The sequence below is a fragment of the Pipistrellus hanaki genome (assembly GCF_964339955.1).
Source record: "Pipistrellus hanaki genome assembly, chromosome: 14".
NCBI classification, from domain to species: Eukaryota; Metazoa; Chordata; class Mammalia; order Chiroptera; family Vespertilionidae; genus Pipistrellus; species Pipistrellus hanaki.
Window position 1 is genome coordinate 11,832,582 of NC_140516.1, and position 19,032 is coordinate 11,851,613.

Genomic DNA, 19,032 nt, shown 5'->3' on the forward strand with positions numbered 1-19,032 from the left:
CTGCTGGCAGGAGCATCCGAGAAGCTCTTTTCCAGTGAGAGTGGACAGGATGACTCTTAAGCTTAATGGGGTAGAGATGGCAGAGGAAGAGACCAGTTCACTCAGTACATAGTCATAGAAGCCCTACTGTGTGCCAGGGATTCTGCTCCTGGGACCCAGACAGATAAGGCTCCTCTCAGGGAGCTTAAAATGTAGTAGGTTCCAGTTGACTCACTCAGGGAACACAGGTGAGTGCTGACATTATCCTACATAATAAAAGCGTAGTATGCAAATTGTTCCCTCCACCAGGAGTTTGTCTGGGAGTTTGACCAGGGAGTGGGGCTGGCCAGGGGGAAGGGAGGGAGGCCCTGGCCAGCAGCAACTAACTGCTAGGGACCCCATTAGTGCAAGGATTTTGGCCCTAGGCTTTTACCCTGTTTCCTTGAAAATAAGACAGTGTCTTATATTAATTTTTTCTCCCAAAGTTGCGCTAGGTCTTATTTTCAGAGGATGTCTTATTTTCGGGGAAACACAGGTAGTTAGATATAAGGTTGTTGGGGAGCAGGATATTCATATGGTCTGAGTCTCAGGGCATAGATTGCAGATGAATTACAAAGGGCACCTTTCCTGGAGAGATCTGACATTCCCATGGTAACCAAGTGACTACACCTGTGTGACTGAGTTGGGATTTCCTGATGTGATGCCATCGGAGGCAAATAGTCTTAACAGAAGAACTAAAACGGGATCTAATCATGAGAACCAATCAGACAAATCCACAATATGGGGCGTTCTATAAGAAAGCTGAACTGGTACATGGAAATTAAATGTCAGTAAAAACAAACAAAAAAGGAAGTAGATTATAAGTGAAAGAAGGATAAAGCAGGGATTAGCAAATTATATAGCCCATGGCAGCCCATGCCAGCTTTGTAAATAAAGTTTTATTGGCACCCATCTGCATCCGTTCCTTTCAGTGAACTTCAGGCTGCTCTAATCCTACTGTGCAACTCTGAGGAGTTGTCACGGGGACTCTGTGACCCGCAACGCCCAAGGTATTCACTGCCTGACCTTTTACAGAAACTTTCCTGACCCCTGGATTAAAGCAACATATTAACCAAACACAACGCATGAATCTTGGCTAGTTCCTGGATCAGGGTGAAAAAAAAAATGCAAACATATACATGGGGAAACTGAAACAGGGAGCACGTATTCCAGGACCTTAGGACTTCCTGTTAACTCCCCGAGGCATGGCTGTTATATTGGGATTGGGCTGCACAATGTCCATCTTGGCTGTTGAATGCTGAAGGACTTAGGGGGTTGAATCATGATGTCTATAGTCTACTTGTAAGTGGTTCAGTCAAAAAATAAAATAATAGCCGAGACCGGTTTGGCTCAGTGGATAGAGCGTCAGCCTGCGGACTGAAAGGTCCCGGGTTCGATTCCGGTCAAGGGCATGTACCTTGGTTGTGGGCACATCCCCAGTGGGGGTGATGCAAGAGGCAGCTGATCGATGATTCTCTCTCATCAGTGTTTCTAACTCTCTGTCCCTCTCTCTTCCTCCCTGTAAAAAATCAATAAAAAATAAAAAATATAAAATAAAATAATAAAATAGATAGATGATAGATAGATGAAAGAAAAGGAAGAAAGAAAGAAGAAAGAAAAGCAAATGATGTGACAAAATCTTAATTAGTCAATCTAGGTGAAGGACATACAAGGCTCGTTATACTGTTCTGTGATTATTCCTTTTGATTGAAAGCCTTTCAAAATAAAAGTTAACAATAACTAAAACACACACACACACACACACACACACACAAAAAAAAAAAACTTAAGTACAATTGGAGGGCTAATTTAGGGGCACCTTTCAGTAGCCCTGATGTGACCTTCCTACAGGCTCTGGCCTGGCCCATTTATGCCACCTCCGAGACATTCCCCTGGGAGTGAGGGGAGCACTGGGAGCCTGGGGTGAGCTTCCTGTCCTCTGAAGAGGCAGCCCCAGCAGGAACCTCTGTTGTAACCTGGGGTTTTGCTTGTTGTCTCCGCACAGTAATTCTATCAAGCTGGTGAATCTGCTCTCCATCTTTATCAGCACGTGGCTCACCGCAGCCGGGTTCATCCATTTGGTAAGTAACCTCGCAGATTAGATGCCTTAGCTCTGGCTTTCCTGGAACAAGCCTCTGAGTCTTTTTGTTACCTGCATTGTTTCTCACTGTGGAGAAGCTGAAGCCCAGCCATCCAGCGTAAGAAAAGAAGAAGCAACTGCATCGTTGTCTGGGTTTCCAACCCTTTACCCCAAACTGGTTCCAGTGGTGAGCAAAGTTTGCACTAGTATCCTGCTTTTTCCAGCTCCCAAGTTGTGCCCTGGGACTTCGGTAGTTTCACTCCGTCTGCAATACCCACAATGAGCCACAAGATGGCAATGCTCCCTCAGCAAAAAGCCTGAAAATATCTTGGGGACAAGGTTGGAAGTTTGCCCCACATCTTTGTAAACAACACATTCAGATCCCTCCATTTCTTCTCTCTTCCCCTTTCCAAAAAGCCACCTTTGATTCTCTTGCCTAATAAGTTGTCAAGTTATTCTGAATCTCAAAAAAATGTGAATTCTTCTGGATGAGTGATTCTATAAAAGCCTTGTATTAGAAGTGAAGCTGTTCTCACCTCCTCAGGGCAGACTTTTCCTGCTTGTAGGGAACACAGCCATTGTAGGGAGCCTCTTTGAGACAAAGGCAAACTGTTACCCCTGAGAGAACCTTATCTGGCTCTGAAGCTTTGAGTAGGGGCTGCCCTCTCTGCCTCAGGGGTGGAAGCTGGCATTTGACTGCCTACCATAGGGACTTGCGTGATTTTCCCCCCCATGGAGCACAGCCCAAGGGAAGCCAGGCTCTCATTCAGTCACTAGATCTGAAGGTTCCCCACCTACTTTTTTATGCGGTTGGGATTCTTGGCTGAAATCACCCTTTGATGATCACCCTAATTCTGCATCTCAGATAGGGAGGGTTAGTCATTTTCCATAGCCAGTGACCTCACCTGGCTGCTGTGAGCAGCACCAGGACCTTCCATAGAAAGGGCACGCTGAGAACGGGTGTATGCTCTTAGGATGGTTGATGGTGAGCTGAGGACAGGTGATGGTGAACTGAGGACAGGCGATGTGTGAGCTGAGGACAGGTGATGTGTGGACCAGGCAGGTTCTGGGAGCTTTCTGGAGAGGCAGAGGTGGAGGTCTGGGGCCTGTGGGCCTGTGGGCCTGGGGCCTGCCCTCACACTGGCCACACTGAGGGATCACAGATACTGGCCAGGGAGAACCAGCCGCTGTCTCTCCCTCTCTCCTGAGAGTATCTGCAATACCTCTCCTGCCCGCCTCGTGGCTTTGTTTGCAGATCAGCTGTGATGAGAGGACTGAAAGTGTTTGTGACATTTAAAGCAGAGACGGGCACACTGCAGCCTGGGCCACAGGCCTCCAAACCTGACCCACTCCCTATTTCACCCACCAATACAGAGCCGAGTTGTCCCTACAGAGATCAGACACCGCATGGCCCGCAAGGCTAAAAGCATTTATTTACTCTCTGGCTTTTTGCAGAAAATGTTGGCTCCCTAGGCCTAAAGAGTCCTGCAAAAGCAAACTGTTCTCATGGGCCTCCTTTCGTGCTCCGAGGAACAGCCTGCGGTTCTCAGGGTGGAGCCAGTGCTGAGGATCTGCAAAGCAGGGAGCCGAGCCAGACCCCAGGAGATGCTGCTGGGGGTTTGGGCTTGAGATCTGGATGATGGAAGGAGGAACCCTCTGCGGGAGGCGCTAGGCTTTCTTTGGGAGCCTGTGAGTGGGGCGCTGGGAGACGGAGCAGGCACTTGCTGAGAAAGGGCAGGGCAGGGCTCTCTGGCCCCTTCCTTAATGGGAATGCCATAAAGCGAGGTCAGAGCAAGGCCCTAATATGCAGCTGGTGTCAGATCTTCAACAATGAAGGGAAAACAGACCAGGGCCATTTACTTCTGGTGCATGATTGTGTTCCTGCCACTCCCTGCTCTCTGCTCAGTTGCCCCTCACAGAACCCAGTCCAGGCAGCCAACATTGGGATTGAGGGACCGCCCCTCCAAAACATCCTGCTGGAACTTTTGTGTGCCTGGCTTATTATCTATCTATCTATCTATCTATCTATCTATCTATCTATACACACACACACACACACACACACACACACACACACACACACACACGAGGCCGGTGCACAAAATTTGTGCATTAGGGGGCTAGTGGGGGATTCCTCAGCCTGGATTGCGAGAGGGTGCAGGCCAGGCTGAGGGTCCCCACTGGTGCACAGTCAGGGCTGGGGAGGGATGTGGGAGGAGGTTGGCCAACTGGGGAGGGACCAAAGGAGGGCTCCAGGGCATGTCCAGCCCATCTTGCTCAGGCTGATCAGCTGGACCCCTGCAGCCAGCTAACCTACCAGTTGGGGCATCTGCCCTCTGGTGGTCAGTTTTGATGTCATATCAACTGGTCAACCAGTCAACTGTCAACCCCCTGGTGGTTAGTGTACACCATAGTGAGCAGTTGAGTGGCCTTAGCATATCATATCATTAGCATATTGTGCTTTAATTGGTTGAATGGACGATCAGATACTTAGCATATTAGGCTTTTACTATATAGGATATCTATCTCTAGCATAATATTCCCCTCTTCTCCCCTGCACCTTTCTCTAGGTGGAGAATTCAGGGGACCCATGGGAAAATTTCCAAAACCACCAGGAGCTTACGTACTGGGAATGTGTCTACTTGCTCATGGTTACCATGTCCACTGTTGGCTACGGGGATGTTTATGCGAAAACCACGCTGGGGCGCCTCTTCATGGTCTTCTTCATCCTCGGGGGACTGGTAAAAGCTCTTTGTTATGATGCTGATTTTTATGGTCATTAATATCTTCTATTACCCATTCCTGAAAGCTGTGTATTTTGATAGTGTGTTTCTGCTAGTAACAGGCTAAGTCAGTCCGAGCATGAGGGGGACTTTTCTACATATTTCTTTGGTGTATTAACTTGTTTCCCAGAGATCCAGGTGTGTTGCCCTTGCCAGGGTCAGTTATTTAGCCAGGAGCAAACCTACTTGTCTTAAGAAAGTGATGCCCACTTATTAGAGTCTGTCCCTTAGTAATGTAACTCAGTATCTGACCTAATGCAAGGACAGTTGCTGTCCTCTGACCCTGGTAACTGACTCCATAGACAGTTTGCGGTTTCAAGAGTTCCCCACCCCTTGACAGTCCTCCCCAAACTTCCAACAAACACTGTGGCTGGGGCATACCCAAAAGAATGGGGTCCCCATGTCGGAGATGGAGGCCCACTGGTCTTGTCCAGGAGGATGTCACCAAGAGTGGCACCTGGGCTGTTTTTTCTTCCCCTTTAAGTCAGAAAGTGTCACTGTTTGCTTGTCTGCTCTATGCAGATCAGAATGCCGGTTATGTTGTCCTTTTCAAGGGAAGTTTGGCAATGCAGTGGCAGTGGCTGCATTTTGTCTCTCAAAGCAGCTCACTGTACCTTTGATTTTTTTTTAAATATTTTTATTTATTTTAGAGAGGAAGGGAGAGGGAGCGAGAGATAGAAGAAACATTAATGATGAGAGAGAATCATTGGTTGCCTCCTGCACGCCCCCTCTTCCCCCCTCCACTGGGAATTGAGCCCACAACCCGGGCATGCGCCCTGACTGGGTATCAAACCGTGACCTCTCAACTACTGAACCGGGCTCAGATTCAGTTTTTGCTGTGTGTGAGGTAAATGATTAAAATCCTACTTCACACACAGCTTCCACATATGTACACCACGCACACATTTACGCAATGCATACTCATCTTTCTGTTTTGTATGCATAAGGCATATACATTTAACAATGTATGTAAATGTATGAGTGTGTGTGTACATTAACACACGTGTCCCCACAGCGTCTGTGAGGTCCGGTTTATCCAGCCACAGGCGCATTTGTTTGTTGGACAAAACATGGCAGATGTGTGTTCCTCCTCGCTCTCCTGTCCTCCCATGTGATGTCCTCAATTTACTGTGTGCTCTTTTTAGTGATTTTTTTAAATGCAAAAGTTTGTATTATTTTAATCTTCCTTTGGTGTTTATTATCTTTAATCATCCATAGGCATTGGTTCTCCTTTGGATTTTAGCTAGAAAGGTCTTTCCCTGCAGTAATGAGTATGCGTGTGCGTGCCTGTGTGTGTATGTGTGTGTGTGCTTGTGTGTGTGTGTGTGTGTGTGTGTGTGTGAGTCTGTGTAAGTGTGTCTTTTCCCCAGCACGCATCCCCCTTACTTATTTTTCTTCAGGAAGAAGAGCTAGATGTCAACTTATTTATTCCCGTCTCCTTTATGTTTTTCTCTTTGTATTTGCCTTTTGGGCAATAGCAGTAGCAACTGTGATCTTTTTAGTTGTCTAGGCTGGCTGATGTTTGTTTTGCTTTGTGTATTTTCAGGAGCTTACCCTTTTTATGCTTTTTTTTTTTTAAATATAATCTAGCATATTGGTGTATACCTTCGCAGTCCTAATCCTTTTGTGTTTTCAGATCTTAGCATCCCCCCTCCTAAAAAGGTCACCCCTTTCTTGGGCCTGTCTTTTTAGTCTCTCTTCTGTCTCCTATCTCCTCCTCAGGCCATGTTTGCCAGCTACGTCCCTGAAATCATAGAGTTAATAGGAAACCGCAAGAAATACGGGGGCTCCTATAGTGCGGTTAGTGGAAGAAAGTAAGTATCCAGAGGGCTGCTGCCTCCGCTGCGGGGTCCTCTCTGCATGCCATTGTTTTTTTTGGCTCTTGTTTCTCTGTTTCATGCATGTAGGCAATGTTTGCCCGCTACGTGCCCGAAATTGCCGCTCTCATCCTGAATCGGAATAAATTCGGCGGGACTTTTAACAAACATGGAGGCAGAAAGTAAGTTGGCGGCACCAGAAGAGATGTGGTTGAGTGGCTTCCAGGAGTCCCTGTGGTGGCAGCACCTGAGTCCTGCCCTCTCCTACCGCCCGGGCATCTCTCTGAGGGAAGGGCCCCGCTCTGGGTGGGGTGTGATGTTACCCGGGTTGTCGCACTGGGACCAGCCGACCAGCCTTGTTCTCGTTCACCACTTTCCCCCCATGCATCTTTCCAAGAGACATGGCTTTATCCTGGAAGGGGTGCAAGGTGGGACCCATCACACATGGGTTAAGAGTGAACATGCCTCAACTTGAGGAGCCATGCCAGGACATATCCTCAATTGACACTAAAAACTGTCTTAATGACCATCATGTACTGGGCTTTATTTGCTTTGGGGATCTGGAAAATTGCAGGGGCTTACAGTGTGGGCTGGGGAAAGGTGTACAATCCAGACCGTGCTTATTCACTCAAGTTATATAGGTAACTTGAATGACTTGGATATTTCAGCCTTTAGGTCTAAAGATTGGCTGGGCCGAAACTGGTTTGGCTCAGTGGATAGAGCGTCAGCCTTCGGACTGAAGTGTCCCAGGTTCAATTCCGGTCAAGGGCATGTACCTTGGTTACGGGCACATCCTCAGTGGGGGGTATGCAGGAGGCAGCTGATCGATGATTCTCTCTCATTGATGTTTCTAGCTCTCTATCCCTCTCTCTTCCTCTCTGTAAAAAATCAATAAAATATATTTTTAAAAAATATTGGCTGGGACTAGATTTAGGAGTAGATGTAACAGGTATAAACCCAGTAGATATCACTGGGGCCGTATTTTCTGTTCTGGTCCCTAACAAGTAAACCATGTTCATTCATTCCTCACACCACCTGGCTTGGTGGTTACACTCGGGTCCTCCATACTAAGATGATGCCATTTTATGGGGTATCTGTGCAGCAGTAATGTGAGATCTTACTCCAGCAAGGAATTCTCAGGGAGGGAAGGCCAAGGTCACCTTGCCTACTATAAGGCATGGCCACCGGGGCACCAGTTCTCTTTAGACAGGAGGCACAGAACTGATCCTCACAGGGACTCATTATTCACTTGCAATTCCTTATGGGCAAGAAATAATGTTTCTGATAAGTCAGGACACCATATGCTAAGGCCGAAGTGTCTTGTTTGGCTTTCCTTCCATACATGGATGCTCTCTCCATGGGTTCTCTTTCAACTTGTGTTCATCACGTTATCAATATGTGGGTCTGTGACCCACCAGTGATTTTCCTCCGAGTACATGGCCCGCCCTCAGCTCGCTGTGCTCTGCCAGCCGCCATCTCTCCGGACTCTGCTGGAGGGAGGCCGGGCAGGCAGCCACCATCCGTCCCTTTTTTAAAAAGGACTTTTCTTGAGCTCAGCTTTGTTCCTGAGGTTTTGTTTTTTGTTTAAACTCCCATGGAGAAGAGGTACACGCACGTCTTTATCATTCCGCTCAGGACATTTGCACCTGTGTGCCCACCCAGTCACTCCCACCTGATCTAGATGCGGAATGTCTCCATCACTCTTGCCCCTTCTCTCTTACAGAAGTTCCTGCACTGGAACTAGGCTTCTTTCACTCGTTTTCAGGTACACTCTTAACTAGCTGATCCTGATTTCTAAAAGAAAATCAAACCAGCACCATGGTATCCCCTCCACCCTCACCGCCTCCTCCTCGCCTGGTGGTCCCGCTAGATGCGCGGACCTCCTCTCTGAGGCGGATCCAGCTTACCCCACGCCTGGGTGTCCCCTCCTTCCTTCAGAAGATGAGCAGGCGGGACCCACAGGGTTCACTGTCTTGAACTACCCGCAGGACACCCGTTTCCTTTCAAAGGCACAAAGGACCGTGGCTGAGAGGGAGCCAGTTGGCACCTTCTCATGGAACTGGCCCGTGCCTGCACCTCCCCTCTGATGGAGCCCTGCTCTCCTATTCCCCTCACAGCCTGAATGAGATGAGCACCAAGCTGCTCTGGTTTCTGGGCCGCTGGTTGCATCCGAAAGGCCAAATGTGTCCGGAGATTCCATCAGTCATGTGCCCCATGCCAAGAGGAAAACAGCTTTTCTCCCAGTTCCGCCTTAAAGTGTGGGCAGGTCACCACAGAGCCGACGGCCTTCCCACCGGAAGGGCCATGTTGGCCTCCTACTCGCTGTCCCAGCCAGCCTGTCCTGTCCCTGCCCCCAAAGGAGGCAGTAAAGTCAATTGCCCTGAAGTCCAGGTTGGAAATACGTCTTGACTCTTGCTCCACGTAAAACCCCCTTCACCCCCAATTAGTTTCCCAACCCCAGTGTGGGTGGGCCTGGGGGCTGACAAGCTTTTGATGGCCAGTGACCGGCCCAGGCTCTCGGACCGGCGCTCACCCCTGGCCTGGTCTGATCCGGGCGCTTTCTGCCTTGGCGTCTCCCCTCCAGCCCCCTTGCGGTGATGACTTCAGATCACAGGCTTCTGTGGCTTTTGTTCTGCCTCAGGTCTCGGTAATCTTTTATCACCGCTGCTAGCCCGCGTATGCCCGCCCCCTCTCTTTTTTCCTGTCCCCCTTTTATGAAAATGTGCACTTTGCTTTTAATGTTCTCGCTGGGTCTCCGATGTCGCCGACCCCGCGGACAGAGAGCAGGTTCTGTCATCAGCACGGGGACTGTGCACTTTGCGCATTGTTTCCCAGTTCAAAAGCTAATTACTAAGTAGTTTAAAGGAGCCCTTTGGTCACTTAGATCTTTCATCAGAAAACATAAGCCTGGGAAAGGCACGGTAATAGAGGGCCATTAGCACCCTTTGTTTGATGTTGTTTTTCCAGTCAGTAGAACAAGATTGATGAAATGTTATGTTTGGCCAAAATTTGAGTTTTCATTTGGAATTCAGTGTTGAGAGAATGGGCTGTCAGAATCAATAAGTTCCCCTGCGCTGGGGATCCGGGCATGTGGTAGTAATTAGTGATATAAGGTCTTTAGTGAGCAACCAAGCATGGGTTCTGGCAGCAAACATAATGAGAAACTACAGTTGTTCTATTTCTAACGTCAGAAAGTTTCCAGATAAAATTAAATGCATTTGCAAAAGGAAAGCAGCTAAACTTTGTTGAAAGATAGAGTTCAGACTCTGAAAATAGCTGCTTCGCCCATGCTTGTGTGGACTCATGAACGTATGTGCTGTACTCATGGACCCACTTATATGCACACTGCTCCCGAGGATTTAGGCAAGCGAGTGCCCAGAACTTAACTAAAACACACACAGCGAAAGGGTTGGTTTATGGTTGAGCATTTTACTCAGGAATAACCACCTCCCTTGTAAAAATGCATCCCTGGAGAAAACCAGGTAACTTGCGACCCAAAGCCACGGAGACACAAAGCTTGGGATTCCAAAGATGATTTAGAGTAAAAAATAGGCGGAGAAGCGGGGGTTTGTTTAGGTAACACCCCTTTTTGGAGTATAGGAGCATAAGAAGGTTTCCTCGGCACCTCGTTTGCAGTGTGTGTTTGGCAGAATGTAAACATCTCCCCTCACGTCCCCAGAACACCTTCCCCGTCAGCACTGCATCATGGGCGTCGCCCAGCGCTCTCCTCCATATTCCACACCTAACCTCGCCCAGCACAGCGAGCCCGCAGTGAAGTGGGCTGTGCTCTGTGTCAGCTTTTCTCTAATGCATCTTATGATGATGTATTGGGGCTCCTGAGAATAGGGACTTGGGTGTCAACAACCAGGGGTTCCGGGGAATGACCAAGGAAGGCTGTTTTTCCAAGTTGGAGGTCTTGGGGACAGTTAGCCCCCAGATTTTATTCAAAAGAGGACCCACCTGCAGCCCAGCCGTCCTCCTAAGGACGCTCGCTGCCTCTCCTCCTTTCCTTCATGTGATGCCAAAGCTGCTCCGAGGTGGGGAGCACAGAGGTGAGGCTCCCATGGCCTTCAGAATCCCAGCCTGCTCTCCTTCCTCCCACAGCCCCTGCCGTTTCCCCCAGAGGCTTCCTCTCTGCGTGTGACTCAGCCCACTCCTGGCTAGTTTATGAGAACTGACAAGATCATGGTCCAAGGTCACATGGCCAAGGGCCATGGAAAATAATCGGCCACAGAGAGGAATCCATCTGCTAACCCCCTTGTTAGAGGCGGCCTGGACAGGGAGCCATCCAGACCTTCTAGTTCCCAGGCTGGGATTCTGGGGCCCGAAACAGAGGCAGTGTCTTTGGCCAGGTGTTTGGGACAGAGGAGAACGGGATGGGTTGGATTATTCCATGGGTTCCTGAGAAGACAGAGAAAGATATGGAGTAGGCAAAGGGGAATAAGAAAGTGAATCTGATGTCCTTGGAGGAAATGTTGGCTGGATGAGAAAGCTGGGCCCCCTTCTGGCTGGGGGAACAGTGGTCGCAGACTAACTGGGTCTAGCTCCCATGCATGAAAGCTGCCTGTGAAACTTAAATGCCGTGGCTTCTCTTAGAGCGCTTCCTTCTGGGCTTCCAGAAGTGAGAACGTGAATCACTGTAGAGCAAAGCCCCGGGGGGCTGCCTTCCGTGACAATAGTCATAACTACACACACTTGCCTATTTTCCAATTCTGGCAGCAGCCTGTGAGGGCGGTAATGTTGTCATCTCCATTTGCAGAGGTTAAGTGATTTGCCTGATGTCCCATAGATCTTCCATCAGGGATTTAACCTGCGGCAGCATGTGCCCCTGGGTCACGTTGCCTCTCTAGATCATCTCTTGAGACCTCATTCTGCTCTACACTCAGGGATCTTACCATTTTACGTGTTTCTCCACCACTGTCCTTAAGTGGGGTGTTACCTTGGGCTTGTCTCCTCCTTCTGATCATTTGTTATCTCTCAGGATTCTGGCCCCAGAGGAGGGGACAAAACTATTATCCCCGTCATTCAGCTAGAAATTGACCTTTTGAACACCTCTAACAATGAGGGGCTCTCAAGAATGGGCAGGCAGATCATTGATCGACGTGAGATTTGTGTCTTACTAGTATTGGTGGGTTTCAACACTGTCAGGCTCCATCCTTTCTGGGGGTTCCTTTCCTAGGTGACCAGCCATGGTAGGTGGTAGTGGTGACCTAGACCACTCCTGGGCAGAGCCCACCTGCATTCTGTCTTAGGAAGAGCCCTCTCTGCCCTGGCAGAGGTGTCTCCCTGCCCTCTTCAGCTCCTGAGAGCGCACCTCTGGGTCTCTGCCTCTGGGAACATTAGCTCTGAACGGGATTACCAGCCCTCGGATTGTGTCCCTCTGGAGGGAGGGAGGACCATCTGCCTTTAACCTCACGTGTGTCCTCAGGGTTGTAAGAAGGAGCCTCAAAGGCACAGAGGTGGCGAGACCCTATTATGCTTTTCCATTAAAAAATGAAAATGGGGTGATTTGTGATTTTTTTTTCATGTAAATGCTTACATTTTGAAGAGCATTCAGTAATTTGGAACAAAATGTCAAACTCTAAGAACCGCCAGAGAGCAGTTAGTTACTGTCTGTTCCGGTTCCCTCCACTGGCTCATTCATTCCGTTCTGGAGGGTTGCTGAGGACCTCTGTGCCAGGCACACTGCTGGGTGGTGTGGGAGACGGATCGGGATGGGTGGTGAGCAAGCTGCCCAGGGAACCTGTCCTGGTGGAGTTCCCCGTCTCCAAGAGGTCACAGGCAATGAGCAAGACTGTGGCCAAGGGAGCTACCAGGCACACATGTAAAAGCAGAGACAAGACCCAAGCTTCTGTTGTAGAGCAAAACAGGGATTGTTTACCTTCCATAAAGAGGTCCAGGGAGGTGACACCTGGGAGGAGATGTTACATCTGTTCGGTGGCCACTGAACCCAGCTTTCATGATCCCCAAAAGAAGTGAGCACCCTAGTTTTAAAATCCATATTTTGTGAGGTGTTTGCTTGTCCCTCCATGGGACTAAGTCTGAAACTCTGTCCCTCTGGGGCCCAGATGCCTGACCATGCCATCCTGTGTCCCGCCAGGTACCTGCCCCAATTCTGATTAGGGGGCCCTTATCAGACTCTGCCTTCCCTCTTATCAGAAATAGGCTCCACATCTGCCTCTGCATTCTTTGTTCATTTATGATTCCACTTTCTCGTCTCTTTTGTGAGATTTCCTGCGTCAACATGGAACTCCATCTCATCGTCTTCGCCACACTCAGGTTTTGCCAGCCATGGTTCTTGACCATTTAAAAAAAAAAAATGGAATTGCAATGACTGGCTATGAAGGAACTGAGATTATTTCTTTCCAAAGGTTCATTTCATCTACCCTTGGTTAGCTAGCCCACCCCCACCCAAATGAGCACTCACATCAGTTCCTCATTGTCATTCATTCCACATGTGTTTATGGAGTGCTCGCCACACGCCAGGCACTGGGGATAGATGTATTTCCACACACCCATAAAACCCTCCAAATGGGTCACATCTGTCTTGAGCTGCACATCATATACTATTTGACCACCAATGTGGTTGGCAGTTCAAAGCCAGAGCTTATTTAGGCTTCCCCTGCTGGTTCCCAGAGGTGACGGCCTTCCTGCGGGCTGCATGGCCGTGGCTGAGCTTCCTGGGAAGGCCTGATCCAGCATTTGGACTAAGATACAGGGTCCTTCCCGTGGGGTGTTGGGATGAGCACCGGGGGCCTTCTTCCTTTTCCCGTCTCCGTGGAGCTTAGGCAGCACTCACTCTTGCCCCCACGGTCTGCGTGGGGGGACTGCTCTTGTGAGTGAGGTTCCCTGTGAGATGTCACTTACGATTTCTGTCCCACAAACAGTGCTTTGGTTGAAATGTGACTGAAGCTTTGCTTCTTACACAAACTTCCATCCCTTGACACGTGAGCCCTTCAGCCCTCTCCTTGTAAGGCCCATGCGAGCCCCAGCTTGAACTCCCAGCAATGTCTTCAGATGCCTACATTTAAAAAACCATAAATTAGCAAATCATCAACATATCACCAGGAAGGATCATCTGGTAGCCATTCGAGTCAGAAGGAAACACAGGCCCCAATAACCGATCTTCACAGAGATATGAAGAACCGTAGACAGACAGATACAGTAAATAGGAAGACAAACAGATAATTCAAACTGACAGGCCATCTTGGACTGATTAGGCGTTCTGCTTTGATTAGCATTAAACTTTTAGGGGAGGAAAAGATGAGATTGCCCTAATACTTTGGAACAATGACCCCTTGACTACTTCTGTAATTCAGTACCGAGGGGCAGATACCAAAAGCAAGTGTCAAGTAGATGCTGTATCGTATAATGTAATATGCCAGGTATTCCTTTCAACGAGAGGGGTCTTGGTGGGTGTGGATGTGGATGTGGGCGCTTCTTTCTTTGCATCTGCTTTGGATTCCTCTAAGCCACATTTTCAGTGCCTTTCAAACTTGAAGCTCGATTTAAAGAGACTCGAATGCATATTAAATCAATTTCCTGATAATACTAATGAAATGAAAGCACACATCCCCCCACACACACTTTCCTGCTGTCTCTCTCTTCCCTTCCACACACTTATCAAAATGTTCCAGCTATTGTTCTGAAAACAAGAATAGAAATGTAGGTGGGAGATGAACTGCGTGGCAAAAAAAAAAAAAAAAAAAAAAAAAAAAAAAAAAAAAAAATCCCACAAAGTCATATGTAAGCCTAAGTTTTGCTTTTAAATATTCTTCCACTAAAAAAAGGAGTCTGAATATGTATTTTCTAATTACAATGCCTGAAGATTCTTTCCCTTTAACCTCACATTTGATTGGAGAATCCTTGCTGGGTAGATGCACGCAGCCCTCGGAGATGAAGTGGTATTGTTTTCCGTTTCTGACGATGTCATTCATTTTGATGGAAGGCTTTCCAGATCCGAGTACAGCAGTTTTAGTGGATTTGGGGTCCATCCCACAGATGCTGCCATCATACATTGAAAACAAACCAGGAAACTTTCTAGCTGGCCAAGTCCGGTGTCTCCTTTTATTAAAAGTCTGTAGGGGCTAATGCGATGTGAAACTCCTGGAAGCCTCCTTCTGTGGCGCAGGGAGCCAGCCTCCACATCTAGTGCTGGCATCGCATGGCAATGGCTGCTGCCACCCGGGACCACAGGGCCGCTCCAGATGTGGGTGGCGATCGTCAGTAAAGGAACCTTAGGTCCCCTCTCTATACCTTTTCAATAAGGGGACACAGAGGCAGTTCAGAGATGCATACACACCCATCTCTCTGAGGGGCTTCTGACTCTGGCCACTGACTGGGAAGCCCAGTGTCAGCTATCATCTAGAGCAAATCTAGGAAAGCTCTCATTCAGCATATTTGCTCCACCAACACTCTTTGAGCCCCTGCCATGTTCCTGGCACCATGCTAGGTGCTGTGTTTAAAAGGATGAGCTAGAGCCCAGCTGGTGTGGCTCAGTGGTGAGCATGGACCTATGAATCAGCAGGTCATGGTTTGATTCCAGCACAGGGCACTTGCCCGGGTGGCTCAATCCCTAGTAAGAGGGCATGCAGAAGGCAGGGGACCAATGACTCTCACTCATTGATGTTTCTATCTCTCCCTTCCTCTCTGAAACCAATAAAAATATATTAAAAAAAAAAAACACTTAAAAATAATAAATAAATAAAAGTGTGATTATTGCTCTCCTGGAGCATACCTTGGACATCGAGCAAACAGAATCATTTAAGAAGCCAGTGGTGGCTAAACTGAAGCTTGAATATGTAGGAGTATCACCCCAGTGAAATGCTAATTTGGCAACAATTTTATTCAATAAAGTCATGAAATTATAAAGCAACATGAAGGCTGAAAGCATTTTAGAAAGAATGCTCCTAAAAGCATTCACTAATTCCCAATTGTTAAATGTACCCATTGGAGCAGTTAGGGCAAAGGTAAGGGCAGGTGACTTGAGCACCAAAAGTCTACGGATCTAATGGTGGACCCAGTAACAGAGCGATGCAGAGAGATTTGGAAGGATGGGGAGCAGCTGATGTCATCCTGAGTTCTGCTCCGTTCCATGCCTGTCCTCTTTGTTGGGGAGAAGTTCTGTGCCTCACGGGGACCTGGAGGCTGTGGATAAGCTCCCAGTTATTTTGTGTGTAACCTGCCGGAGGCCTCGGAGGCCTGTGCACATGTGTTGCATCTACTCAGCAAGGCTGGCTAACAGAGTGTGCAACTTGGGGCAACACCCTTGGGTGTGGCTGGGGAGCAAGGCCAGGATGTGTCAACTTGACTGTCATTATGGGAAGGTCAAGTCCAATAGCACATGCTCTCAGGCCATGAGGCATGATTTACTAGAGGGGCTAGGGAGAGAGGGAGGGCTCAATTTGCAAATCAAAGCTGTTATGTCTCCTCTCTAGGGCGAGAACCATTTCTTTTGGACTCATTCTCTATTTCACCTCCATCCCCAAAGAGGTAGCTGATGTTTGCTTAATCCTATCTTCTCTTAGTCCCTCCCATTTAGAAGCAGCATTACCAAGTGGAGAGAGACAAGCTTGCTTTGATCTGAGTCGAGGAGAGTGTGGTTCAGTGTGATGATCCCTCTGTAAGCACAGAGAGCCGGCCAGGATTGGAAGAGTTAGGTCAGGGGAAGACTAGCTTACTTAAAAAATAACCAAAGGCCATTAAGTCTGCAGTTATGGAATGAATAAAATGCAGAGGAGTGAGGGGGTGGGGAGAGAGACACGGAAGTGTGGTTTGTGAGAGTCCAGCCATCATATTATTGCTTCCTTGAGGGAGGGAGGGAGGGAAGAAGGGAGGGAGGGAGGGAGGGAAGAAGGGAGGGAGGGAGGGAAGGAGGGAGGGAGGGAAGGAAGGAATAGAGAGAAAGAAACTAAAGAAGGGAGGGAGGGAGAGAGGGAGGAAGTGAGGAAGGAAGAAAGGAAGGAAGGAAGGAAGGAAGGAAGGAAGGAAGGAAGGGAGGAAGGGAGGAAGGGAGGAAGGGAGGAATGGAGGAAGGGAGGAAGGAAGGAAAGGAGGAAGGGAGGGAGGGAGGGAGGGAGGGAAAGAAATAAACCAAAACGGTAGTGGTAATATCTGCATCCTAGGTTATTGTGAGAATTAATGAGAAACTGAAAAGCAGGATTGGCAGAGCTTGGTCAGGGAACCTTGATTAAAGGGCCCAAGACTGTATAGGGTTGGGGAGGAGTGATTCTCAAATTAATAATTAGGTGCTTATCCAGGGGTAAGAGATCAACCAAAGGACTTGTATCCTTGCATATGAGCATGACCATGGACACAGACAATAGGGGGTGGGAGCATGTGCTGGGGGTGGGCGTGGGTGGGGAGAGGTCAAAGGGGTGGGGAGAAGGAGACATATGTAAAACTTTCAACAAAAAGTCATTAAAAAAATGAGGTGCTGTTGACAGAAGGGGGGTGCCTGCTGAACAGGCAAAAGCAACCAATGTCTCCCACACTGAGCTTCCCGGCATTTAGTTTTAAGACTTGGACTGAAACCCTCTTTAGGCAGCCAGCCACAAAGACAGGATCATTCCTCGTGCACGGTCCAATTATGGAGGTGGAGGTGCAGTCACAGATCCCTCTGGGCTGGCTCAGGTGCTGACCAGCTGCCGATGGTAAGATGCACCCCCATCCTGCAGAAAGGCCTGGTCCGGTCAGGACATCCAGTGCTTCCCATTGGGTCGACCAGTAGCCTGTCCTCCGACCTTGGGGTGTTTCCAGAGGTGCCTTTGCTGCGATGCTGGGATGTAGTCACTCAACCTTCTGCCCCATTTGGAGAAACAGCCAAGCAGCCTGTCTCCCCAGAACAGCTCTGCTGACAGCTGGATCAGATGATTCCTTCACTCTCTTCCTCACTTGGAGGGGGAAGGCATTTCCTTCCTTAGTGATTAGCAAAGTCCTAGATGTCGCGCTGGCTGGGGAATGACTTCACTGCCCACCCTCCTTGGGTTGTTCTGGTGGTTGTTTGTTTGTGTTTTCATTTGTTTCAAACAGCAGGTGGTTAAAACAGGGCTTGGAGTGCTGCGTGCTCCCAGCTGTTTTGGTTTCATTTTTGTCCTTCTTACCTGTGCTGTTCTCTCACATGCTTGAAACGGGGTAGTAAAACTGAGCTGGCAGGAACAGGCACTGCTCTGACAGGCTTGCAGCTGACTATTCAATTTCTTCTCCACTTCCTGTGGCCCAGGGTCCCCTAGCCACATGGGCTCCGCCATCAAGTCCATTGGTCAACATATAGTTCTTGAAAGCCCGGCCAGTTTTGGGGTCCTGAGCTGGGTCCCAGGATGTGGTAGAAGGAGGTGGCCCACTCACCTGGGTTTACCTTGTTGACGGAAGACGATCTCCCGGCATGGACAGTCTTTTAGGAGGGCATGTGAAGGCAGGAGCTAATTCAGCCTTCTTCCTTTAGGGCAGTACTTTGCGTACTGACCACTGTGGTGTGGGTTTCGGGGTCTCTTGCCATCCTACCCTGCTTTCTATGTGATAAAACGCTGATGAATTCCTCGGACAAGTCCTTCTTAAAATGCGTTCCCATCAAGGCAGCAGCTACTAGCGGGGGGGAGGTGGGACCAGAGAAACATGATTAGAGGGCTCAGCAGAAAGACAAGAGCTTCTAGCATATGTATTTGATATAAATATTATAGTTTTACAGAGACATCGAGATCAATATATGCCACATTTCATCTAGCTCTTTGACAAAGTGAGCACAGTGTATTCAGGAAAAGCTGTATAGGATTTTCAATTTACTCTGTATGATTTATTGTGACAGGATAGCTATGGGTTTTTTAAGTTCTTTATACTTGTTCCAGTAAAAATGGATATAGTATCTTTAAAAATAAACAGCCCAGAGCTGTGCATTTCACATCGTCTTCCTCAGTGGGGCTCTGCTTAAGGGAGATGCAGGACCTCCCTGGCCCGTGGGGCCCAATGCAGTCGGATCTGCCTCCATCCTCGAGTTTTAGCTTTTTTGGAGGGAGGGAGGGTGAGGTTGGGAGTTGTGGGGAGAGTAAACATGAACAGAATTAGGAAGCTGTTGCGGATATCTAGACAAGGTGGACGGACGGTATGAACGGGGGCAGGTCCAGAGAACTGGGACCCTGTGGTAGGGCTCAAGTGGTCCCAGTTACCCAGGACCAAAGCTCCTTCTAGCAGCACCAGTTGCTTCCTCTGCTTAGGGGGCAGCAGGCCACAGCAGGCCTGCCCTTACTCTGGCATACACTGGGCACTGAGTCTCTGGTCGCAGTGTTCACACCATAACGATGCAAGCACTAGACTGTACACTCGCCAAGGGCAGTTCTGA

General features: G+C 48.6%; 1 protein-coding gene across 16 annotated transcripts in view; it reads left to right on the top strand.

The window, feature by feature from the left end:
• The window catches only part of KCNMA1 (potassium calcium-activated channel subfamily M alpha 1), a 669,950-nt gene that overhangs the window by 446,657 nt on the left and 204,261 nt on the right, over positions 1-19,032 (top strand). For all 16 annotated transcript variants that reach the window (XR_014796777.1, XM_084903669.1, XM_084903660.1 and 13 more), the window contains exons 7-9: positions 2,024-2,099; positions 4,669-4,839; positions 6,604-6,695. Coding sequence is in view for 15 of the 16 variants with exons in the window: in XM_084903669.1 (XP_084759795.1) it covers positions 2,024-2,099; positions 4,669-4,839; positions 6,604-6,695 (339 nt within the window). In the remaining variant the exon portion in view is untranslated. The remainder of the gene's footprint in view (positions 1-2,023; positions 2,100-4,668; positions 4,840-6,603; positions 6,696-19,032) is intronic.